This window comes from Myotis nattereri (assembly GCF_964212035.1).
Source record: "Myotis nattereri genome assembly, chromosome: 2".
In the NCBI taxonomy this organism is placed as follows: Eukaryota; Metazoa; Chordata; class Mammalia; order Chiroptera; family Vespertilionidae; genus Myotis; species Myotis nattereri.
In genome coordinates, this window is record NC_138076.1 from 208,425,776 (window position 1) to 208,451,022 (window position 25,247).

At 59.6% G+C, this 25,247-nt stretch overlaps 1 protein-coding gene across 2 annotated transcripts; it reads right to left on the reverse strand.

Annotated features, from left to right (window-relative positions):
• Window positions 1-538: 538 nt before the first annotated feature.
• On the reverse strand, window positions 539-13,870 carry IL2RB (interleukin 2 receptor subunit beta; the record flags this gene model as incomplete). 2 transcript variants are annotated; one of them, XM_081083151.1, is made up of 9 exons in its annotated part: window positions 539-1,300; window positions 4,792-4,876; window positions 6,230-6,326; window positions 6,867-7,062; window positions 8,136-8,284; window positions 9,641-9,746; window positions 12,413-12,491; window positions 13,245-13,359; window positions 13,783-13,870. In XM_081083151.1, 9 exons carry the CDS (start codon window positions 13,868-13,870, stop codon window positions 539-541), a joined length of 1,677 nt encoding a protein of 558 aa, XP_080939277.1. The 2 variants fall into 2 exon arrangements, with proteins under 2 accessions (XP_080939277.1, XP_080939276.1); XM_081083150.1 differs by having other exon boundaries at window positions 6,230-6,329.
• Between the last annotated feature and the right edge of the window lie 11,377 nt (window positions 13,871-25,247).

Here is a 25,247-nt window from a genome sequence, read left to right on the forward strand (position 1 = left end):
CCGAGGCTCAGGAGGACTGCTGAGAGGCTTCCAGAAGGGAACGACCAACGTGATGCTGGAGGGCCAGGGCCAGGCCCGGATATGGGCTGAGGACAGAGGGGTCCCAGGGACAGCATGGCCTTGTTTGTGCTTTGGAGGGAGCGCTCTGGCTGCCCCGTGGAGGGTGAGTGAAAGGGGGTGAGATGGGTTGAGACGGGGCAGGAAGCCCCGAAAGGAGGTCGTGCAGACCCCCAGAGACAGGAGCACTCGCCTTGAGGAGCAGCTGTCGGCTGGGGAGGAGCGATGTCTCAGAGGTAAAGTCCAGGGCACCCCGTGACCGATGGGGGAGCCAGTGTCCCCTGCAGTTCCTGGCTGGGACAGTGAGTAGGATCAGGGAGCAGCAGCTGAGGTTTGGGACTGAAGGCTGAGTGTGCAGGGCCTGGTCGGGGCTATCTGAGCGAAGGCGACCAAGGGGCAGCTGGACACTGAGGAGCTCAGCAGTGGACAAGCCTTGAAGACAGAGAGTCCCCACGGGGCCTGGCGCGCCCCAGCCGTCTGTCTACACCAAGTAGGCCGGGTCCTGGTCCTGGAGCTCTTGGAGGGACAGGTATACATCAGTGTTCAGGGGCAGGCAGGAGGTGGGGGCCCTGACCTGGCATTGCCCAGGAGGGCTGGCACAGGGCAGGCCGGACCCCTCCCCAGGGCCAGGGTCAGAACCAGGGCTCTCCTCTCCTGCTTCTCCCAGCGCATTCTCCTGGGGCGACCGGAAACCCACCAGGCCAGCGGCTCCTGGGGTGGGAGGGCCCAGGGGCTGGGGGGCCCAGTCTTTGGGGACTCCCTCCTGCAGGGAGGGCGGCAGCCTCTCTTCACCAGCCCCAGGGCCCCTCAGGGCAGTGTTTGGGGTGCTCGGGCCACTGAGGAGACTGGGCGAGAAGAGCAGCAGGTCATCCCTGGGGGGGAAGGTGCAGTAGGCATCATCCTCCCCTGGCGGAAGCGGCAGGGATGGGAGGAGAGGCCCCTCGGGTGCTCCGGGCCCGTCCTCGTCCAGCTCCTCGGCGCAGGGGTCATAGGTGAAGTACACCTGGCAGGCCTCGATCTCCAGCGCGTCCGGCAGGTGGAAGAAGAAGTAGCCTTGGTTGGTGAAGCAGCTGGTCAGGGAGTGGCCGCTGGTCTCAAGAGGGGGCGAGGGCCCCTTGTCCTGCCGCAGCAGGAGCAGCTGTGTGGCCTTGGCGTCCCTGTCCAGCACCTCCAGCGGGGAGATCTCGGGGGCCGGGCCGCTGGGGCTGAAGGAGGACGAGGGGAAGGGCGAGGAGAGCCACTTCTGCCAGGAGACAGACCAGAGCGGGTGAGTGGGATGCCTCCTCCCACAAGCCAGCCAAGGCTGCCCCTCGGGGAGGCCCTCCTTGGCTGCCCCCTACCCCACCTGCCTGCCCACTGGCTTGCTCCCCAGCCTGTCAGGCCTTCCTGGCTCCCTGCAGGCGCCCGGGGCAGTGCTGGCTCCATGAGCGACCGCTTACTGAGCACCTACGATAAGCCTGGCGGCACCTAGGTACCGAGGACACAGCGAAGGGTGGAGCATCAGCATCGGGTGGGGACTAGCGTGAGTGTGAATCGACCAGCCAATGCTGAGGCAGAAGGGGCCCGAGAGCGCATCCTGTTCACCATACAGACTCGCCTGGCTCTGATCACACAGGGAGTATCTCTGGTGCGGAGCTAACCGTCCCCCAGTTCGCTTCCCCCTCCCAGTGCCCGGGCCTCCCACCTGCCCCACCTCCTCAGGGAGGAGCGTGCCCAGCAGAGCACTTCTCAGGTGCTGCAGAGTCCAGAGCCCTGGCTAGGTGCAGGGAGACTGGTCCAGCCCCGGCTCTCACCAGCTGTGTGACCTGGGCAGGTCCCTGCCTGCCTCTCGGAGCCCCAATTACACAGCAGTTTGCTGAGTCTTCCCTGCTGCCTCACTGGGGACCTGCAGGGAGCTGTCAGGTAAGGAAATGAAGGCGGGGCCTGGCCAGCCTAGCTCAGTGGCTGAGGGTGGACCTGAGAACCAGGAGGTCACAGTTCAATTCCCAGTCAGGCCTCGGTTGCAGGCTTGATCCCCAGGGCGGGGTGTGCAGGAAGCAGCTAGTCAATGATTCTCTCTCATCATTGATGTTTCTATCTCTCTCTCCCTCTCCCTTGCTCTCTGAAACCAATAAAAAATATTTTTTAAAAAAGGAAAATGAAGGTGGAAACAGCGGGCACAGGGTACAATCACACTACACAGTGGGGGGTGGGGGGCCCCTCAGGGTGGTGTGAGGGGGGCCCCAGGTGCATTTGAGAACCGGCAGCTCTGTCCTGGGACCCTCCGCAGGTGGGCCATGGTCCCAGAGCCCAGGCCTGATAGGCCCCTCCCTGCACGCCTGTGCCCCCAGCACACGGCCCAGGGCAGGGGGTGGGGGCAAGCAATATATTTCAGATGAATTAATGGACCAGGAGAGAAATGGCCTGCTTCTCCCTCCCAAAAGCAAGTTTCTGGAGCTAAGTGGGCTGTTATACAGACGCACACACACACGCACACACATGCACACACACATACACACTTCACACACGCACGCGCACATGCACACGCACATACATGCACACACAAGCACATGCACAGACGCATACCCACTTCACACACGCGCACATATACGCACATACACACGTCACACGCACGCACACATGCACACACACACTTCACACACACATACACACTTTGCACACATATGCACACACATACACACTTCACACACATACACACTTCACACACATATGCACACACATACACACTTCACACACGCACACACATCACACATGCACACACATACACACTTCACACAAGCACACACATATGCACACACATACACATTTCACACACATACACATACACACATACACACTTCACACACATACACATACACACATACACACTTCACACACACATATACACACATACACACTTCACACACGCACACACACACATACACACACATACACACACGCACCACTCTACAAAATCTACCCCCTCCCCCAAGCCAGGAGTTTGTGTTACGGAGGAAGATGTAAGAGAGAGAGACATTAGGGCCAACTGAGGGTGGCCAGGAAGGGTGGCCAACGAGGAGAGTGGGAAAGGGCGCAGGTCGGGTGGGTGCACAGAGGCAGCAGCGCTGAGTGTGCAGCCGGGAGAGGCCAGGCCGTGGCCAGGGCTGGCGTGCCAGGCTCCCGGGGCCCCTCAGAGGTGCGTGTGGTCAGCCACTTCCTGGGCCGGGGTCTCCATCCACAACGCCCCGAAGCGCATTAGGGGGGACACAGGGGAACCCCGTCCTCCTTCATGCCCATGCACACACGCGCATGCATGCCCAGATCCCGTGTCTGGACAGGGCAGTGGGCCTGTGGCCTTGCAGCTGGGGGTCCTGCGATAGAGAGAAAGAGGAGCAGGCCCCCCACTCGCGGACAGAGGGTGGGGTCCCTCTTGGCCTCCCGACCCCCAGCCACATTGTGCGTCCCCAGAGCCTCCTCCACACACTAGGCCTGGGGCAGGCGCTGTAACTGGGGGTGGTCTCACGGGGGCATGGAGGGGCTTGCAGCTCTCTAGGAGCGACCCCACTTTACCTCAAAATGCCTAGGCCATTGAATCAGGGAGACTGCAAGCTGGAGGAGGACTGAGTGTGCACCGAGTCCAGCCTCCAAGCAGGCCCAATGTAGGAATCCCTTCGGCCATGTTTTGCTACAGAGGCAAGGCTTGCTGGCATACCTTTGCTGATGGGGAGCTCACTACCTTTAGGACTAAAGGAGGAATTTCCAGTTGCTGCCTTCCCCCACACTGAGAGAACTGTAGGTAAGCTATCCCAGTCCTCGGGACTTTTCCAAAGAATTCCAGAAGGGCCCGGACCAGCCTGAGAGAGCACTCCAACGCCAGCTCATGATAGCTGGTCCGGGAGGGCTTTCCAGCCCCTCCTGACCTCCCTCCACCCCCACCTCAGCCCCTCCCCCAACCTAGGGTGCCTGAGGTAGGGGGTGGGTAGGGTGGTAGAGGCAGCCCACCCCCTCCCCCTCCCCCTCCCCCCGAAGCTTCCTTCCTGAAGTGGGTGTGGACTGAGGGAGGGAGGGGGGAGACCACAACTTTGAATGGAGTTCAGAGTATGACTCTGTGGGCCAGCACTTTCCAGATGAATCTGTTTTGTGGCCAGAGGTGACTGCAGGACTTGTGAGCATCTGTGAGAAGCCAGGGAGCCCACCCAGGGACTCTTTGTGGGGCAGAGGGCGTGTTATCTGCACAGAGCAGGCGTGCGCTCCGTGGTGCGGGGAGAACTTGTACCCACAGAGAAGAGTGAACCAGGAGGGCGTTAGGACAGACGCAGGTGATGGGCCTCCTGGTCAGGGCTGCCATGGATGGGGGTTCAGGTTTACACTGCCCAAGGGCATCTGGTTTGGGGTATGGTGGGGTGGGACTGAATTCCAACCCATGCTCTGCTTGCCAAGACCTGCTCAGTCAACAGGCTGGTGACAGTAAGTCTAGCTGTGGGCCAGGCAATGCTCTCAGGGCCATACACACAGTAACACTATATTCCTCCCCATTTTACAGATGAGGAAACTGAGGCACAGGGATGTTCTATCACTTGCCCAGGGTCACACAGCCAGGAAGTGGTGGAGCCAGGATTAGAACCAGGCAGTGTGGCTCCAACAGGAAGTGCCATTCAGCGTGGGAACCACCTCCCCGCCCTTGGGCACCACTGCCCACACGTTGGCTGGCACACGTCAGCTGCCCGCTTCTGCCCGCTACCTCCGAACTCCTACCTGGAAATCTCCTCCGTGCTCTGAGCTCAGCTGGGAAAAGAACTCTGAGGGGTCTGGGATGTGACACTTCAGAACCTTCTTGAACCTGAACAGGGGAGAAGGGGGGGAAGGTGAGAAGGGAAGGGGCCCCCTGTCCTGCCATCAGCCCGCAGCTCTGATGGCAGAGCCCCCAGCCACTCTGCATGCGATCGTTCATTCAGTCAATGTCGATCGCATGTCCAGTAAGGGGCGTGGTGCTGGGTGCGGGGACACACGCCTGGCCGACAGAGAAGGTCCCTGCTCTCCAAGAGCTGAGATTCTAACGAGACAAAAACAAACCAAGTGCGGCAACACGACCCTGCAAACACATCCCTGCACACTGTGGAGGCCCAGAGCAGCGGGCCCGGGAGAGGAGGCGGGGGGGGGGGGAGGGGGGGGGACAGAGCCAGAACCGTCAAGGCCACAGGTGGCCAGAGCGGAGTGGGCCAGGAGGAGGGGGTCAGGCCAGAGGCCAGATCGGCGGCCTCCTCGTCGGGGCTGTCGGGGCTGGTGGCCCGGGTTGTGCCTTGCCCAGGGCCGCCTGGTGTGGGGAGAGGGGAGTGTGGGCCGAATTCCAGTCTGAGTGCCCTGTGTCTGCAGGCATCTGTGTGGAAGTGGATGCCACAGCCTCGAGACCCCAGAGAGCCCGGCTGCTGCCCACATGCCCAGGTCTCTCCCCCACCCTTTCTGGTCTCTGGTGGCAACCGCCTCTCTGCGCCCTGTTTCTGAAACGTTCCTGCCTCCTCCCCACCCAGGGCCTTCGCACATGCTGTGTGCTCTCCTCTCCCCATTGCCCGCCCCCACCCCCTTAGCTCTTCCTTCAGATTTCAAGGGAGTCATCGCTTCCTCGGGGAAGTGTCCCCTCCCAGCTGACGTTCCTGCTTCCAGTACCTTCCTTCCCATCCTCACCACAGGGTGTCGTTATACATGTGTGTGCGTGACTGACAGGTATCGGCCTTCCTTCCAGGAAGATGGGACCACGTGCACGTGGCTAGCCCTTGTGTCTCAGCTCTCAGCGCCCTGCCCGGCCCTGAGCTGGACTCAGTAAATGAAGGAATGAATGAATGAATGCCCAGACCCGGACAGAGCCACGAGGACCTACACACACAAGAGCTGGCGTGCGCGCACACACACACACACACACACACACACACACACACACGTACGACTCCTGAGAGTATTGCTCGGGGCCGTCCCCCTCCCCGCCCCCTGAGGACTCTCCCTGCCCCCCAATTCCCATCAGGCTGGTTCTGTCTTTGGGGGTGGACCACAGGGAAAGGCCTGGTGTTCGGCAGTGCAGACTCCTGGCAAGGCAGAGGGGCTCAGCCCAGAGTGTGACCTAGCAAGGGGGCGGCGGGCGGGGGGGGGGGGGGTGTCACACAGGAGCACGCAGGACAGACGGGGAAGCCAGCGCTCTTACCATGGCCCGAGGTACTGGCAGTTGACCAGCAGGTAAACTACGATGATGAAGCCCAAGGCACCGCAGAGGCCCACGAGGATGTGGCCCAGTGAAGAGGCTGCTGGCGGGTGGGAGGGGAAGCAAGGAGAGGGGTTAGAGAAGTGCCCCGACTCACCCAGATCACTCCCGCATCTCCCCACCCCCAATTTGTGCTGAGGGACAGGCCAATGTCTGCCCCCTAGGCCTTCACAGCCTCCGGCTGCCCAGCCAGGCCCACAATGGGCACCGTGTGCCTTCATCACAGCAGCCCTGCCTCGGTGTCACAGTACCCACTTTACAGATGAGGCAACTGAGGCTGAGAGGTGAAAGCAGCCCACCCCAACCCTGGAAAACACCAGGAGCCTGAGGTTTCAGGATGGAGAAAGCGAAAAGAGCCTCTCTGGCCTCCCCACTAACTCACAGGGCTCTGAGCAACCCCGTGCCCTCCCTGAGTCCCTGTTCCCATCTGTAAAATGGGCACAATTATGCCCCCGCTGCTCACACTGCAGGGTCACATCAAGTGAGCTAATGATGGCAGCTGAGCACTGTAGCCTCAGCCCCAGGCCTCCCTCACCAGCCGTCCTAGACCCACACCCCTTCCTGTCCGACTCCATCGTACCGGCAGGCCTCCTCCCGGCCAGGAGCTGGTCTTCGGGCCGCGTCCTGAAGGCCAGGGGCTGGCTCCAGGGGCTCCAGGTCAGGAGGCCGCCTCGCTGGGCCCTGACCCGCACCTGAAGCTCATAGGCGGTGTCTGGAGCAAGTGTCTCCAGGAAGATCCATTGCTGGTTCTGCTTGAGGGTCAGCAGGGAGGCCTCCTGGGGCAGAGACAGGGCAGTCAGGACAAAGGGGCCCCCGCTGCCCACCCCCCTCCCGTGGCAGGGCTGACCAGGAGGCGGAGCAAAGCAGAGAAAGCCTTCCTTTCTCCCCCCGCCACCCTCCCTCCTCCACTCCCACCCCATCCTCCCCAAAGACTCCCTGACCACCCAGTTGCTGGGGTCATCCTAAACCCCTCCCTCTCACTCATCCCCTCCATCCAAAGCCATCTGTCAGCCAACTGGTTCTACTGCCAGGACCCATCGGGGACCCTTCCCCTCCTCTCCTGTCCTCCCGGCCCCAGGTCTGAGCTCCCACCACCTCTCAGGCCTGAGGCTGTGGCCCTGCTACCTCTCCCACCTCTGCATCCTCTTTTTGGTTTTCCCCGGCCCCTCCCCCTTCGCCCCCACCCCCACCCCCAGGCAGCGTTTGCCTTGCAGCGGCTGAGTCCTCTGTTTGGGAAACCCTCCCCAGGTCTCTGCAGCGGCAGCTCCTCTGGACCCTCAGGCCTCAGAGCAGCCTCTCCTGGTCCCAGGCCCTCTTAGAAGTGTTATCGCATGTCATTTTCTTGATAACTTTTACCAATATTCCACAGTCTCCTGTTTCCGTGTTTGCCTGCCTCCCCACTCCCCCCCCCCCCCCACACACACACACATGTGAGTTTCCTGAGAGCGGGAAGCTTGCCAGTCTGGCCCCCACTCTCTCCCCAGCATCCACCACATAGTAGGCATTCAGGAGATGTTTGCTGAGTGACTGAGTGAGTGAATAAAGGAGTGAGTGAGTGAATGAGCACAGACCCCTGTGGATTTGAAGAGCGCAGAGGTGGCGTCCCAGGGCCTCTGACACCTCACAGAGGGAAGCGCCTGCCTCTTGGCTTGTAAGTCCTCCCTAGTGCAGCCTGGAATCTGCCACCCGCTGGGGCCCTGGGTTGTCGGGGTCACAGGGAGGGAGGGAGGGAGGGGGGAGCAGGCAGTACAGAGGAGCAGCAGGGGCTGCCATGCTTTTGCGGAGATGGAGGAGGGACAGGGTGAGCAGCATAGGAATCAGGGCAGGTCGGGCTGGGCCCTGTACTCACCTCCCAACTGTGGTCCAGGGACCTTGTCCGGACCTCAAACTCCAGGTGTCTTTCAATGTAGTGGGAGGACTGGGGGACGGTCCAGGTTATGTTGCATGTGTGGCTCCCCTCCTGGGTGACTTGTAGGGAGTCAGGGGCCATCAGGCGAACTGGAGGGGGAGGGAGGAGGGGAGAGCCGGCTTGGGGGATGCTGGATCATGACGCTGAGATGGTAAAGCCGACACGTGCTCCCCCCTCCACCTCTGCACCTGTGTTCCTCCCTCCTGGGGTGCCACCCGCCTCTCTACCCCCCTCACCGGCTTCATTTTCTTCCGAGCACTATTGCCACCTGACATATGAAATCCCTATTTTGGGTTCTTCATTTTCTGTCTCCCTTGCCAGGCTGTGAGCCTGCTGAGGGCAGGGGCTTGTTCTCTCATGTGTCTTTGGTGCCTGGAACTTTACCTGGCACGTAGTAGGCGCTTAATTGTCCTCTGAATGGATGAATCAGGGCAGCCTTTCTCTGCACTCAGAAATGATCTAAGCGGTTTAAATGGACCATCTCATTCATGTAATTTAATTATCTTGTTAATCTGCTATGATTATAATATTTTATGATTCTGAAGTTAAATTGATTTAAGTTCTATAATTCTGAGACTTTGTAGAACTCCACGAGCAACAATAAGCGAATGTTTATTGAGCGTGTGCCAAGAAGTTTGAGTCTTGGCTCGTAGACTCCTTACAATGACCATGTGCAGCAGGTAACTGTCCCCATTTTACAGATGAGGAAACTGAGCCAAACATGTTAAAGGACCTGCCAGTCAGACCACACTCAGTCACGGCAGGGCTGCATTTAGAACGCTGCCTGGATCTCTCCCTCTGCTCACCTCTTCCCTGGAGATGGCCTGCAAGGTCTGGAGGGAGGCAGGAAGGGCTGGGGGTGGGACCAGGCACTCAGTCATTCAACAAACACTTCCCGGAGCACCACCCAGATTGGACCTGTGCTGAGTACTCAGACTGCAGACGGGGATGGGATAGCTCTGCCCTCAGGGAGCTCACAGCTGAGTGGGGAGACAGACCCATAGTCAGACAGTGGTGACCCAGGATATAAACACCCTGAAAGGGGAGGTACAAAGGGCTGGGCGAGTCTGGGAAGGCCTCCAGGAGGAGGTGACTCCTCACTGAGCCTTGAAGGGTGAGTGGGAATTTTCCAGGTGGGAAGAGCCTTCCAGACCCTGTGACCAGCACATGCAAGGGCTCAGAGGCAGGGATGGGTGACATGAGTTCGGAGAGCTGGCCTTTGGTGTGGCCTATCCACAGAGAAGGGTGCTGGAGGGGAAGCCAGGCGGATTCCCCAGTGGCCTTGAGTGTCGGGGTAAGGAGCCGGGACTTCATCCCGGGGCAGCGGGCAGTGAACTTGTCAGATATGGGTGTGGAAGTTAATAGAGAGACTGGAACAGTGAGATCCCAGAGAGAAGACAGGGAAGGAGGAGCCCACCCCCACCGCCCCTGGACCCCTGACTCACGGTTGTCAAAGGGCTTGAAGTCCTGGGTCGTCACCCTCCTCCACCTCTCCCCCTCCAGGCACATCACCCTCATGCTGACGATGTCTGCTGCGGTCAGTTTCTGGGACTGCAAGGCAAGGGGGCAGAAGTGTTGCTGGGGCAGCTGGCGTGGGGGGGAGGCCATCAGGATGAGGGCATGGAGGGGAGCAGGAGGGGAGACCAAGATGGCAATGTAGGTGGAGCCCCACCCCACACCCGCACTGTCTACGGTCGAGGTCGGCAAACCTTCTCTCAAGGGTCAGGTAGTGAGTACTTTGGGCTCAGCAGGTCATATGGACTCTGTTATAACTACTCAACTCTCATACACAACATGTAAGAGAATGGGTGTGGCTATGTGCCAATAAAACTTTATTTACAAAAACAGACAGCGGGCCGGTTGTGGCCCAGGGGCCACAGTGGTGTGTCAACCCCTGCTCTAAAGGGAAGGAGCTGCCTTGGGAGGGAGGGAGTTCAGGTCACCAGAGGTGGGCAAGCAGGATGGGTCCCCAGGAAGGTGCAGGGCTTTGAGTGTGAAAGCCTCCCCTCCCCTGGCTCCTCCCACCCCCGCCCTGACTTTTCTGGAAGGAAATGGCCAGGCATTAAGCACGGTTAGGCAGGCACTGCTCAAGTGCTTTAGCACTTCTCTGGCCCATTCTCAAGCATCCACCCCCTCCTGCAGGTGAGAAACTGAGGCTCAGGTAGGTTAAGGGACTTCCCAATGTCACACGTCGGGTCTGGTCTGGTCTGGTCTGGTCCGCCAGGGAACCCAGACTCAAACCCAGGCTCTGTGTCCACAGCCGCACAGACCGAGCCCTGGCCCGCTGTGCCTGACTGAGGGCTGCCGAGTGAGCAGCGGACGGCGGCCTCCTCCCTCCTTGTGCGGAGGCAGCCCCGCAGCCCTGCAGAAGGGACCCAGCTGCAGGCACCCTTAGGGCCTGCACTCTGGGGCCCGGGGGGCTGGGTTTATGCCCAGGACCCAGGCACAGTCCCTCTGACCTGCTCAGGGCCACTATGAGCAAACCTTGAACCTGATCATCAGAGTTCCCAGAGCTGGGAACTCCTCCCTCTGCCCTAGCCTTCTTCCAGCTTCTAGGGGAGCCAGATTGTCCCAGATAACATTAGCATTATCATTATACTAGAAGCCCGGTGCACAGGATTCGTGCATGGGGGGCGGAGGGGTGGCCTGCAGGGATTGCCCTCTGAGCAGCTGCTCCTGCTGCGAGAGCAGCCGCTCATCCCTGTCAGCCGAGCGGTGCTCCCACTGTGGTAGGGCACTGGCCACCAGGGGGCAGCTCCTGTGTTGAGCATCTGCACCCTGGTGGTCAGTGTGTGTCATAGTGACTGGTCAACCAGTCATTCTGGCTGTTCCACCATTGGGTCACTGGGCTTTTATTATATAGGATTACTACTAGAGGCCAGGTGCATGAATTTGTGCACATTGAAAGGAAATTAATTAGGAGAAATATTTTAGAGGCTGGGGAGGAACCATGGGAGGCTGGCTCCAGGGCATGTCCGGCCCTTCTCACCCAGTCCCAATCCGGGCAATCGGGGCTGACCGGGGCTAGCCAGGCAGGGGAGAGACTGCAGGAGGTTGGCCTGCAGGTGGAGGGACTGCGGGAGGGCTCCAGGGTGTGTCCAGCCCATCTTGCCCACTCCCCAATCGGCGGACCCCAGCAGCAAGCTAACGTACCGGTCAGAGCATCTGCCCCCTGGTGATCAGTGCACATCATAGCAACTGGTCGAGCGGTCGACCGAGTAAAAGGTCGACCGATCGGCCAGACACTTAGCATATTAGGCTTTTATATATATAGGTTATTGTTGTTGCTGTGGAGATGCCAATCATGCATTCTGAGTACTCAGTCTGTGGCAGGCACTCTCCTAAGCATTTGCGTGTGTTGTGTCATTTGATTTTCTCAGCATCCAGGAGACAGGCACTGTTACTATCCTCGTCCTGCAGTTGAGGAGACTGAAGCACAGAGAGGCCTAGGGACTTGCCTGAGGCCACACAGTTAGGAAAGTCACACAGCTGGGGGGACCAGGACCTGAGGCCAGGCCACCGGCAGAGCTTGTGGAGACAGGCCCAGCAGCCTGGGTCCAGAGCCGTGCCTTTATCCACTACACTGCAAGCCCATCTCCGCCCTCTCCTGCCCCCTGGGAGTGCATATTCCTTGGCAGTGGTTGGGAAATGTGGTCTGGGTGTCCCTGGTGCCCGCCACTTCCAAGGAGGCTTTGCCAGGCAATTATTTGATGCGTACCCTTCCAGAGGCAGCCTAATGCCACAGTGAGAGGTCCGGGCTGGGGTCTGACAGGCCTGGGTGCAACCCCAGCTCTGCCACTCACTCAGGATCCACGGACGATCAAGAGTGTACTCTACTCGGGGTGGCGTTCCAAGTGCTTTACGCTCAGATCAGCCCTGTCATTCCCATTCTCATTCCCATTATCATTCCCGTTTTACGGAAGGGGAAACTGGGGCGTGGCAGCCACCCAATGTCCCCCAGCTGGTGTACAGCGGAGCCAGGGCCGGAGCCCAGACCATCTGGCTCCGGAACCCACACTCCTGACCCCCCCGCCCACCTGCACTGGGGAGACGTCGGGAAGAGCCAAGTGTGTGTATCACCATTTCTGAGGTGCTCCCCCCACTTGAGGAGGAGTGCGGGAGTGCAGAGGACCCGCCAGCACGGGGAAGACAGCGGGAAGGACACCCCTTGGCACTCACCCTCCCCCTGGTCCTCTCCCTCAGCGACAGATACTCACATCCGGGGATCCCAGGATCAGGTTGCAGGACCAGGATGCCGGGCCCGCTGGGAGCAGCTCACAGGATTTGTTCCAGGGCCTTTCAAGGCAAAGGAGCTGCTTAGAAGAAAGGGAGGGGCCCTGGCGCCAGCCCGGGGGGTGGCCCCCATGCAGCCAGGCTGGTCTGCGCGGATGCTCTATGCCAACCTCACAGGGTGCCAATTCCTGCATCTGCTCTCCCTCCCCCCATGAGCACCGCTGCGGCCGGCCCACAGCAGCCAGCATGATCTAGACCAGCCTGTCCGGGACACCTGGCCTCCGCACCGAAGCCCTGCAGTCTTCCCCTGGGGCCTGGCGGGGCCTTGGCAGCCTCACGGACCCCACCCACAGGGGCCTCTGCTGCTGTCAGCAGGCTATGTGCACCCTGCAATCCCTTCACAGCCCCCGCCCCAAGCTCCCCACCACTCCCGAGTCCCGTCCCCACGGCTGCCATAGGGCTCTCCCCAAACCCCCGGTTCCTCCGAAGCTTGGGGAGCCCCCTTTCCTTCCCCCTCTCCTCCAAAGTCAAGTCCAGCCTCAGGATAGAAGCCCGAGTCTACCCTGTCCAGCTCATCACCAGCCTGGACCCCCCCTCCCCACACCCACTCCCACCCAGGTTCCAGGAGTCTAAATATCAGACTCCTGAATTTTCCAGACTCCTGTGGTAGCAAGAGTCTGTGGGGCCCATTCGTCCAAGGTTCTCAAGGCGCAGATATTTGGGAGTCTGACAGTGAGGGTTCCGGAGTGTAAGCGTCAGTGATTGTAAGATCCCGCCGTCCTGGGAGTCTGCGGGTTGGCCAGCGACCCCACTCACCGACTGTCAGGCTGGGCGTGGACGTGGCAGGATGTGGCCTGCAGGCCCCCATCCCGGCTCCAGACACAGGAGATGTTGGCCCTCGAGTTGTAGAAGCAGGTGAGCGTGGAAGTGTCTGCCAGCAAGAGGAGGTGTGAGTGCTGGCTGCAGGGGCCCCGCTGCCCTGCCCTCAGGGTCCACCCACCATCCCCGCTCCGGGCCCTCAGGCTACCAGATGAGAAGCTAAACAACGCTGGAGGGCAGAGAAGGGGTTAGTGGCCCATTTCAGAGAGGACAAACTGAGCCCCGGAGGCTGCAAGGCTGAGGCGGGACAGGGCTGAGAGGCCAGTGTCTTGCTGTGGCTTGGAGAGGCATGTGGGCGCAGTGGGGGCAGGACAGAGGGGGAAGGGGGAAGGTGGCCCCATGGCTGCTGCCTTCCTTCTCCCTCCTCTTGCCCTTGATGGCGGCCCTTCTGCCAAGAAGTAGGGCCCGCCGTCTAGAAGGGCCTTGGCCCCCTTCCGAAAGGAGAGCACCGCTGTCCAGATGCCAGGATCCTCACCATTCACCGCGGTGGATGCCCGAGGGATGGCCGGGGGCAGGAGGAAGGCGAGGAGGGACAGACACCAGGACAGAGCAGGAGCCGCCATCACATCCACAGGCGGGGGCTGGGGAAGGGAGCCCTGGAGGGAGGAAGAGGGGAGAGAGCGCCGTGAGCACCCACCCTGCCCCACGCAGGGTGTGCGGGTCCGCTCGCCACCATGCCACCCGGCCCAGCCTCACGGCCTTTGTGCCTGCAGTTCCCTCTGGCCCACACATGCGTATCCCGTCAGAGTCAGGGACCCGCACGTCGTCATTGCTGAAAGGGCTTCTGAGGAAGCCCAGCCCTTGTTCAAAATGGGGAAACTGAAGCCCAGGAAAGGGAAAGGTGTGCTCACGTCCACCAGGGAGGCCAGCACAGCTGGGGCTAGAGCCCACCCCCTCCCTCCCCGGCTGCCCCCTTAACCACACGGACACCACTCGTCGAGGCGTTCCGACGTGCCGGGCTCTGCTGAAACTTTAAATGCAGCAACAAGAGCATCGGAAATCCTCCTATTATCCCTGTTTTCAGATGAGGAAGCCGAGGCACAGAGACGTGAAGTCACCCAAGGCCACCGGCTGATAAGAGGCAGACGTGGGCCCGAGTGAGGGCGGGCTGCCCCGAGCCCAGGCAGGGTCCCTCCCATAACTGCCCTGAGTCTATCCTACCACCCACTGAGCCAGTTCAGAAGATCAATAACTCATACCGTCACCTCATGACAATACCCCGTGTGTGCTGAGCGCGCGTGCTCGCCAGGGGCTTGGTACGCGGGCTCATCTCATCTCTGAGCCGCCAGGGGCTTGGGGGGTACTTATATCACCCCCTTACACAGATGAGGAAGCCAACGCCCCACGTCATTAACCCGTCCAAGGTCACGTGCACAGAAGGGGCCGAGCTGGGATCCGATCCCCGCACCCCATCCGCAGGCCCGTTCTCTCACGCCGTTCCACCCTGCCCAGCCCCTGTCCCAGACCCTGGTCCCAGAGGTAAGGCCGACAGCCCCCCTGCACGGGGCCGCACAGACCAGCTGCCGGCATCTGGCCTGATGCGGGAAGGAGCTCGGAGAGGTACCGATGGGCTCCTCCCTGCACGGCCCACCGTGCCCCCTGAAGGATGAGCTCCCCAGGGTGGGGTTGGTTGCTTCTTTCTTTGGAGCCTCCACATGTTACAGGGCACGGGATTGGGACCCCAAAGAGTGCAGAGCCCAGCCAAAGGGCTCTCCCGGCAAGCCCCACTGTTCCCCTTAGTCGCTAGATCACGACCCGGGGCACAGACGCCGTCAGCCCCTGGAGGGTGTCAGCAGGCAGCCCGTGCCCGGGACAGGGCCTGGCACAAAGCCCCAGGTGAGAGGAGGGGGGCAAAGGCATGCGAGAGTGCAGGAAGCCAGTGCCCAACCACGGTGCCAGCAGGACAAGCCTGGCCGAGGAGAGGCACAGTCTGGAGTCCCCCGCCCTCACTGAGGGTGCAGCGACATACCCAGGGGGCAAAGGGCAGGGAGGAAGGACAGAGCCAGGACAGACAGGAGAGCATGGGCGCCAGGGCGAGGGGTCTGTGGGGGGCTCCTAGCTGGCTCTGAGGCTGCGCCCTCCTGCAGAAGGGGAAACCGGGGCTCAGCTCAAGAACCTGCTCAAGATCACAGAGCGAGGAAGAGTCCCAGCCTCAGGGAGGACGAGGCAGACGCTGAGCCCGGGCTGCTCTGTCCAGGGTCTCACACATCCGCCCGCGCCCTTCCCCGGCTCGCCGACTGACTCATGGGGCCACCAGCACCCTGCGAGGTGGGCGCCAGGCCGCCTGCCGGTAGATGCCAAGGCTGACGCAGAGCTGCCCAAGGGGCTGACCCCCGCCCAGCTCATCTGATTCAAGTCAGAAGATGCTGATAATGATGGCAATGACGACAGGAGGATGAGGAAGAGGCTGAGGAGGGTGACTAATACTCAGCCCCTCTGTGCCCGGCACTGCCGTGAGCACTTTGCAGAGATGACCTCATTTACCCTCACGGCAACACTCTGAGCCACTACGATTATGACTCCTTTCCTCAGATGAGGAGACGGAGGCACAAGTCAGAAGCCTCTTGCCCAGGATGGAACCCAGTCGGGGGCAGTAGAGGCTCCAAGGGGCAGGGACTGTGGGATGGGGGGGCCCACGGGGGCTGGGAGAGGGCGAAGCAGGAGCTCAGTAGCCAGAGATGAATCCCATTGACCTCGTACCCTCTGACTCCGCGCCCCACCACACACACACACACACACACACACACACACACACACACACACACGGCTCACCTCGCTGTTTCCCTCTGGGGGGCATCTCCCCAGGAGGCGTGGGATCCTGGTTGTGGGGGTAGGAAGGGCACCCCAGGGAAGGCTCTGTCCCCCAGCAGCCCCATCCCCACCGTACTCCACACACAGTTAAGGGCAGGAGGCTTCAGCCCCGGGAGAAGGGAGAGAGACATGCCCTCCAGGCCGCCCCATCTCCCCAACATTGCCTGGGGACACCACCCACCTGCCGGTTACACAGCCAAGTAAGGCACCAATGCGGACCCGAACCCGAGACCTCCCAGCACCCCCACTTCACAGACAGACTCTCACCCCACAAGCCTCCTCAGCAGGACTCTATAGGGTGGGCTTTGCCAGTATGAGCCCCTTCCCCGTGACCTTTCCTTCGAGCCCCCGCGGTCGGTGGCAGGGACCCCAAGGGCGCTACCAGTACCTGGGGACCGCCCTGGCAGAGTGAGGGCGAGGCGGCACCTCACCTGGCTGCGACATGGGGCTGCGGCGAGCTCTCTCCGCTGCTCTCGGCGGCTGAGACCACAGCCATCTCCCCAGGGCCGGGCTCCGGCTCTGGCGACTCAGACAGCAGGCTGATGGGGGCAGCTGACTGAAATCCCAGGGCCAGCCCACTTCCTGCCAGAGGCTGGAGGGGCAAGGCCTGGGGGCCGGGGGGAGGGGGAGATCTGGCTGCTGAGAAAGCCTGAAACTCCTAAAGCACCTAAGGCGATAAGATCTTCCTCCTCCGCGGGGGCGGGGCTGGCAGGCGGGGTGCTGTGGCGGGCAGCACCCTCTCGCATAGACACACACTGTGCCACACACAGGAGCCCCTGCTTCCCCGCCTCCACCACCCCCACCCCATCCCACACAGCCCACCTCAAGCCTTTGACGCCCTCATCCGGTCACACACACCCCCGCCAACACCCAGGCCGCACACAAACATGTCCCTTAGGCGTCCCCTGCAATCCGCACTCTCATCAAGCCCATCTCTCGGACACCCCCCTTTCCACTCGGCCTCCCGGCCCCTCACGCACGTTAGCATCCAGAGGTCCCTGTGTTGGGGGGCTTTGCGGACCATTTGATGGCCACTTATTGAACATTCTAGAACCTTCCTTTCCCTCTCAAGTCATGGTTCTTCACCTTTTCCCCCCCTCTATTTTTTTTTGGGGGGGGATATGGGCCCCTCTTTAGAAAAGTGCGCGTTGACTTCTGTGGGGTGTCACAGGCCCAGGGACCCTGGGAAGCTGTGTCCAGTGTCCTAAAGAGGCAGCTCAGGCCCCGGCCAGCTGGGCAGCTCAGTTGGAGCATCGTCCCAATTTGCTAAGGTTACAGGTTCGATCCCCAGTCATGGCGCATACAAGACTCGACCAACGAATGCACAAATAGCTGGGACAACACACTGAGGCCCTCACTCTCTCTCAAATTAATAAATACAATAAAAATACATACATGTAAAGAGGCAGCTCTACTCTCTCCCTTGCTCCTGAGTGTAATGGCCTGCTCCTAAGCAGATGTCTCTTTCAAAGAAGGGACTAAGGGGAGCAGGAGGGGGGCGGGAGGGCAGGCCAGCAGCACACCTGTCTGCACAGACACAAGAAAGCGAATGAAAGAGCTGTAGAGAGCGAGGCCCGACTCCCTCGGACAGTGTGGCCAGGAAGACGGATTCACGCTGCTGGGAGCTCAGCGGCCCTGCCCTCCTAGGTGAAAGGAAGGGCTCACAGGTCCTGCGGGTGTGTCCGGAGGGTTAGCAATGCCTGACCGCCCTCCGGGAGCAGGCTGCAAAACAGGCCAGGTCCTCCCCCAGCCCCTCAGCAAGGCCTTCTGGCTGCCAGAGAGGGCGATACACAGCCACCACACAGATGAGAAAACCGGCCAGCATGTATTTCTGGAAGCTTCTCAGGAGTCCAGGAACCCCAGTTCTCCTGGGGAAGAAAGCCAGGTGAGGGCGGGGTAGAAGGGCTGTTTTCCACCCTAGACCAGTGGTTCTCAACCTTCCAGATGCCGCGCGCGCGACCCTTTAATACAGTTCCTCATGTTGTGGTGACCCCCAATTTCATTGATACAAATTGAACATAATTGAAGCATAGTGATGAATCACAAAAACAATATGTAACTATATATGTGTTTTCCGATGGTCTTAGGCGACCCCTGTGAAAGGGTCGTTCAACCCCCAAAGGGGTCGCGACTCCACAGGTTGAGAACCGCCGCTCTAGACCCTTTTATACCGCATAACGCATTTCCTGCCCCAAAGTACATGAATTCGGTTAAAACTTAAAAACAGCCCTAGCCGATTTGGCTCAGTGGTTAGAGGGTCGGCCCGCAGACTGAAAGGTCACGGGTTTGATTCTTGGTCAAGGGCAGGTACTGGGTTGCAGGCTCAGTCCCTGGCCCGGGTCAGGGCATGTGTGGGAGGCAACGATGGATGGTGTCCCTCTCACATCGATGTTTCTCTCTCTCTCTCTCTCTCTCCCCTTCTCCCCTCCCTTCCACTCTCTCTAAAAACTAATGGGAAAGTATCCTCAGGTGAGGATTTATAAAAACCCAGAAACTTAAAAACACGAATAAAGAAAAAAAAATCATCCCCAGGCGAAGCCAAAAATCATGAACCCAGCGTGTAACGAGCTCCCCTGCCAACAGGGTGTCCGCGGGAGGGGCTGGCCTGTCCCCGTGTGCTGCCTGAGGCTCTTCCCCTCCTCTGTCCCTTTCCTTCTTTCCTCCTTTCCTTCATTCAGCCAACGTTTGCTGCGCAACCAGATGATCACCGGCCCAGCCAGGCGCAGAGGAGCCGCAGGTGACGGGCACAGCCCCGCCTCGGGGAGCAGCTCGCAGCACGCAGTAGAACCAGGGGCGGGAAGGGAACAGCCAGAGGCCCTGATGGGGCGGGGGGGTGGGGGTGTCACGTGAGGCTGTTTGCACTAAAGCCGGGAAGGGGACAGCCCCACACTCATCTTCGCCCACTCAGCCCAGTGGGTCTTGCTTTTGCCAGGGGCTCAGGCCAGGACATCTCATGGGGGCTACACGGAGCCACGCAAACCTCGACACGGCACCATCCTCCCATCCCCCATCAGGACCTCGGCCGTGGGGCCACATAGGAGGGGGCACGTCGGAGAGAAGGTATGTGTCCCGCTCCCTGCTGGCCATCTGCTAGACTCCATCTCCCAGCCTCCCTTGCAGTTGATGGGGCCATGAACGGAGTCTGGCCGGTGGGATGGGGTGGAAGTGATTTAGTTTCCTTCCAGGCCTGCACCCTCACCTTTGATCCCCACCCCCATCTCCCAATCTCTCCGCCGCCCCTTCCCCACCCTTCTCTTTGTCTCCCGCTTTCAGCTCCCTGTCCAGAATCCACTGGAGCAACATGAAGTGGACAGTCCACACTGGATCAAAAATAGACGCCTATTGTGTGGGGCCTCTGAGGTGTGGAGGCGCAGCAGCTGGTGGCTTCAACTGCCTGGAACAGAGGTGTCCAGCTGAGGGGTGAGAGGGCTGCCAGGCTCCAGCCCTGGCCCGGTGCTGAGCAGGTGCCCAGAGAAAAGCAAGTTCTCCCACCCCTGTGGCAGCTGCCACCATCCCCTCCCCACTCCTCCAGGTCCTCAGTGGCCCCCTGAGAGAGAAACATCTATGATGAGAGGATCACTGATTGGCTGCCTCCTGCACACCCCCTACTTGGGGATCAAACCTGCAACCCAGGCACATGCCCTTGACCTGAATTGAACCCATGACTCTCCAGTTAGAGGGCCAACCCCCTAACCCCTGAGCCAAACTGGCTAGGGCACCTTTATTCCTTTATCTGCCTCTCCCACCTCTCCCACCTCCTCGCCATCTGCACCAGCCACCCCGCCTGCGTCCTTACAGCCCCTTTGTGCACCAACTTCCCTGCACCCCAGCTTCTGTGGACACAGCCCCAGCCGCTCCACCGTCCCTGAACCCAGCCCCACCAGGGACCCCACTTTCATCGGTGCCACAGGGACTTCTGGCTCCATGTCCCACCCTGACCATGACTTTTCCACTTGCCCATCACAGGGCTGCCTCTTTTGGGGGTCAAGCCAGGCCCCCAGACCCCCGTGCCCTCCTCAGCCCTGCACCTCCCTCCCCACCCTTTCCTCACACTGCAACTCCTGGGAGACGTCAGGGTCCACGCCTCAGCATCCAGATTCCTGCACCATCGTCTCCCAGGGACCCTCCGTCTGACTCCACAGCAGTGCCCGGGCCCAGCCCAAACCGGAACCTTGTCATCAGTCTGACTTATGCCAACCCAGACCCCTCAAACTGCCACCTCGCCCTCCTCCTGCCGCCACCCTCTTCCACCTACAGCAGGATGGATGTCCAGGTAGGATGAGGTCCAGCTGCGGTGTCAAGAGAGATGGTAACAGTGGCCTAAAATCAGAGAGGAGTTTCTTTCTCTCGTGCATAAGAGAAGCCCAGAGGCAGGCAGGCCAGGGCTGGAGGGCCTGTATGATGTCATGGGGATGCTGAGCTAAATCTGTCTCGTGGTGAAAGCATCATCAATCAACCTCCGCTCCTTCTTGACCAGGAGGCTGCTCAAGCCCCATCCCTCACGCTTGCATTTGTGCAGCTGGAAGGCAGAGGAAGGAGCAGAGAGAGGCGTGCCTCAGCCTCTGAAGGCCCCTTCCCCGAAGTCCCCCCGACCCTTCTTACCTGCCATTAGCTACCAGGGCCACATGAGCGCCCAGCTACAAGGGAGGCTGGGAAGTGGGCCTAGCCAGGAGTCGAGTGCACAGCCAGGGAGACAGGCTCAGAGGGACGGCTGTCCTCTGCCATCACAAAGACCCCCAGCGTCTCCCGGGCCACCACCCCTCCCCCTGCTCAGCCTGGATGGCAGTGTCTCACCCAGCAGACGCTCTCGCACGCACTCTCCCACCTTTGCACCCCACCCCTCCCAGGCGATGACCTGCCTCCTCGAAAGCCAGCAGGTGGCTGAGTCCTCAGCTGAAGAACGCCCCCTGCACAGAGACAGGCTTCACTGCACCAGATACAGCTCCCGCCCCTGGTCAGGTGGCCACACCACACGGGATTTGGCATCCAACCTGATTCATAGGTCAAAGCTCAACCACTGAGCCACACCAGCTGGGCGCCATCCACTCTTCATTGGATACCCCACCCCCAGTCCCCAAGCCAGACGGTGGCCGTCCTCTGTGGCCCTTCCTCTCCCTCACCCCCACCCCCCAGGCCATCACCCTCACCATCTCCACTTTGCGGAGGAGCCACCTCCACGCTGGCCTCCCAGGCTGCAGCCCTGAATACCCGTGTTCTTCCGTGTTCTTCCATGTTCTTCCGTGTTCCTCCCTGAGCGGCTGGTTCATCAGCCTCTCTCACATCAGCACCCTGAGCAGCTCGTGTGTCATGCAAACCATGCTGCTCGCGTAGAAAGCCAGTTCCCTGCCACGACGGTTCTGGACCAGCTGTCTACTCTCCCAGGGTCCAACCGGGTTTCAGGGACACAGGACTTCCAGCGCTAAAACCGGAACAAAGTTGGTCACCCCCTTCCCACCCCACTCTTCCCAGGCTAACTCAGCCCCCCCTCACTTTAAACCAGTCCTTCCACCCTAGCTGGTTAGGCTAAGTGGATAGAGCACCGCCTGTGGACGGAAGGGTTCAGGGTTCGATTCTGGTCAAGGGCAGGTACTTACGTTGCAGGACGGCGCCCTTGTTGGGGCACATACAGGGGGCAACCAATCGGTGTGTCTCTCTCACACTAATGCTTCTCTCTCTGTCTCCCTCTCCCTCTCCCTCCCACTCGCTCTACAAATCAATGGCAAGAAAATCCTCTGGTGAGAATTAACAAGAAGCAGTCCTTCCCCTATCTGCCCCCCAGACAGGGGGGGCTCACGCACACACCTGGTATAGCATCTCCCCATGACCTGCTGTGCATGTGTCTACACTAGTTCCTGAGAGCAGGACATGCGTGATGCATCCGGTGCCAAGATGCAGGGATGGAAGGAATAAAAGAAAAGAGAAAGAATCGAAGGCCCCAAAGCTCTTATACTCAAAAGCAGCGGTTTTCAACCCTTTTCATCTCGTGGCACACGTAAACCAGCTACTAAAATTCCGCAGCACGCCAAGAAGTATCTTTTTTGTTTATCTAACAAAGAAATAGGTATAATTTGGATTCATTCACACCAGACGGTATTGTTATGGTGGCTGCTGTCATTTTTCTGTTTGACAATGGAAGGGAAAAGAGGTCAGTGTCCCTGACTAAGATAGCCGGGTATTGCAGGTTTTAAAAACACCAATCGCTGCCTTCTAAGGTTTCCAGAAAACGTTGAAACAGCACTGGGAATAATGTACTGGAAGTGTGGGTTGGTTTGCCACCAGAAGTGGCCTGAGCGGGTTTGCCACCTTGCCGCAGTGCGCTCGGTGGTGCCACCGCTCAGCGAGGCAGTTTGACAGCCTCGATCGACATCTCAGCTCAGCCCTCAGGTCCGGTACCACGACGCAGACCCACCTGTGAGAAACGCATGCCGGTGGAGGGAGTGCGTGTGCAGGAATTCACCCAGCGGCAAGACTGGAGGCAACGAAATGTGCATCCCTGGCCTGGCCGGTGTGGCTCAGTGGATAGAGCATCAGCTCGTGGCCTGAAGGGGTCCCGGGTTCAATTCCAGTCAAGGGCACGTACCGGTTGCAGCTTGATCCCCAGCCTTGGCTGGGGTGTCTGTGGGAGGCAACCAATCAATGTGTCTCTCTCACATCGATGCTTCTCTCTGTCTCTCCCCTCCTTTCCACTCTCTCTAAAAATCAAGAGAAAAATATCCTTGGGTGAGGATTAACTAAAAAATAAAAAAATAAAAGTCTAGAACAGGGGTGGGCAAACTTTTTGACTCGAGGGCCACAATGGGTTCTTAAACTGGACCGGAGGGCCGGAACAAAAGCATGGATGGAGTGTTTGTGTGAACTAATACATGTTAACACTGCTGCTGGTGAAGGAGCGGAGGGGAGAGCAAGAGAACCCTCCGCTCTTTTGGCTCCGCGGGCCGGATAGAACAGCCGAACGGGCCGGATCTGGCCCGCGGGCCGTAGTTTGCCCACGGCTGGTCTAGACCTTAAAAAATAAGTAAGTAAATGAATAAATGTGCATCCATGGTGGACAGATTAAATTAGGGATCATCCACATGGTGATGAAAAAAAAAACAAATGGAGTGGCAGCTCTCCATTCCTGACATGGAACAACCCGGCATGGATGGCGGAGTGACAAAAGCCAAGTTCAGAACAGAGTGTGTGGCACACCACCACCACTGCCCCTGCAGGAGTAAAGGGGGCAGGTGTGAGTGAGGGTGTGAATGTGAGGGGCTGTGAGTGAGGGTGTGAATGTGAGGGGCTGTGAGTGAGGGTGTGAATGTAAAGGGCTGTGAGTGAGAGTGTGAATGTGAGGGTGTGTGTGAGTGAGGGTGTGAATGTGAAGAGCTGTGAGTGAGGGTGTGAATGTGAGGGTGTGTGAGTGAGGGTGTGAATGTGAAGAGCTGTGAGTGAGGGTGTGAATGTGAGGGTGTGTGAGTGAGGGTGTGAATGTGAGGGGCTGTGCAGTCGGGGGTGTTTGTGAGGGTGTGTGCATGAGTGAGACTAACTGTGTGTGTGGATGTGCCCGGTGCATTTGTACGATATGTGTAAGGGTGAGTAGGTCTGAGTATGCAGGTGTGAGCATGATGGGTGTGAAGGTGAGCCTCTTGTGTGTGAGGGTATATGCATGTGTGAGGGAGGGTCTAGGTATGTGAGTCTGCAAAGGTGTGGGTGCATGTGTGCTGTATGTGCGTGGGGGGGGTGAACATGCATGTGTGAGTGTGTGTATGGGAGCATGTCCATGAACTAGCATGTTTGTGCCCTGAGTAGCCCTGGAAAAACTCCCTCGAGAGAGGTATTCCTCCAGGGAGGGGAGCTGGAGGCGGGGGCAGCGCGAGTGGACGCCCCTGAACCAGCTCTGTTCTCTGTGAGCTTTGCCTCATGGAACACAGTGCCTCAGGGGAATACACACAGTGAGAACCAAAATCAAAATTAAAAATGCGGGACCCTTTGTAGGAGTCGGAGGGCCCTCGGGGATCCCCAAACACCAGGCCTCCGAGCACCCCTGCTCATCTGCAGCCTCTCCAAGGAACCTGAAAACATCCCGGAGTCACCGGGCCGGGGCCCGGGCAGCCCGGGGAGGGAAGCATTCTGACCACAGTCACACAGATACCTACCCCCGACCCCGTGTCCTCACGGCCCAGCCAGGGTCCTCTGGGGGGCCGGTCAGAGCGGTTTCCCAGGCCCTCCACAGCACCTGCCACATTTCCTCCGTCCTGTGGGAAGCAGGTAGAAAAGAATCTTTTTACTTTTTTATTCTTCAGCAGGTTTCACCAAGACCTGTGATGTTTCTCAGAAACAGTCGAGGTGTCACAGCGAGCAGAGACGTGTGATGTTTGCCAAGTGTCTGTGAGCAGTTCCTCTCTACCCAGCACTTAGACGTGCTTGCTGTTTTTCTCTTCGTATTTTTATTTAAAAATCAGACAGCATTTAAATGTCCCTCTGTGGGGGTTGTGTCTGGCTGTCACACGGCCTACCTCCAGCGTTCTGTTGGAGGAAAGAGGTAAATGGCATCAGAAACCCACACCCCCTCTACAATGACACCCCCAGTGAAGCCTGAATTCAGTGCCAGGGACCACGGACTCCCAGAGAACAGGGGCCCTGAGCCCCCTTATCAGTGACGATGCCAGCTTCAGGCAGTGGGTAGGTGCCAGGCGAGCCCGATCTGGGTACCACCTGGCCCTGCGTCATAGAATGAGACCATAGAACCTCCCCTTGGGCCCTGACTCTTGGCATCTGGGCAGGTCAGTCCCATCACCACTCAAGGGTCTCAGTCGGTGGGCCTGAGAGGAGATGCAGCTGTATTTTGGCAGATCCTGAAACAGGCCACCAAGACCACATCTCCTCCCTGGGATGAAGGGGCCAAAGGGAGCCAGAGGGAGGGGAGCTGAGCATGAGTGGGAAGCTTGGCAATGTGCCGGCCAGCGGCAGGGACGGGCGTGGAGAGCCCCTTTGGCCGCACTCGGGGAAGCCTGGCGGCCTGGGCCCCGTCACTATTCCCCTGGCGCCTGCATTTGCAGCCCAAAGCCGAGGCCCTGTGCGCTCACACGGATGCCCCACCACCTTTAAAGCAGGATTCCCTTGCCGTTGTTCCTATGCGTTCAGCAAGAC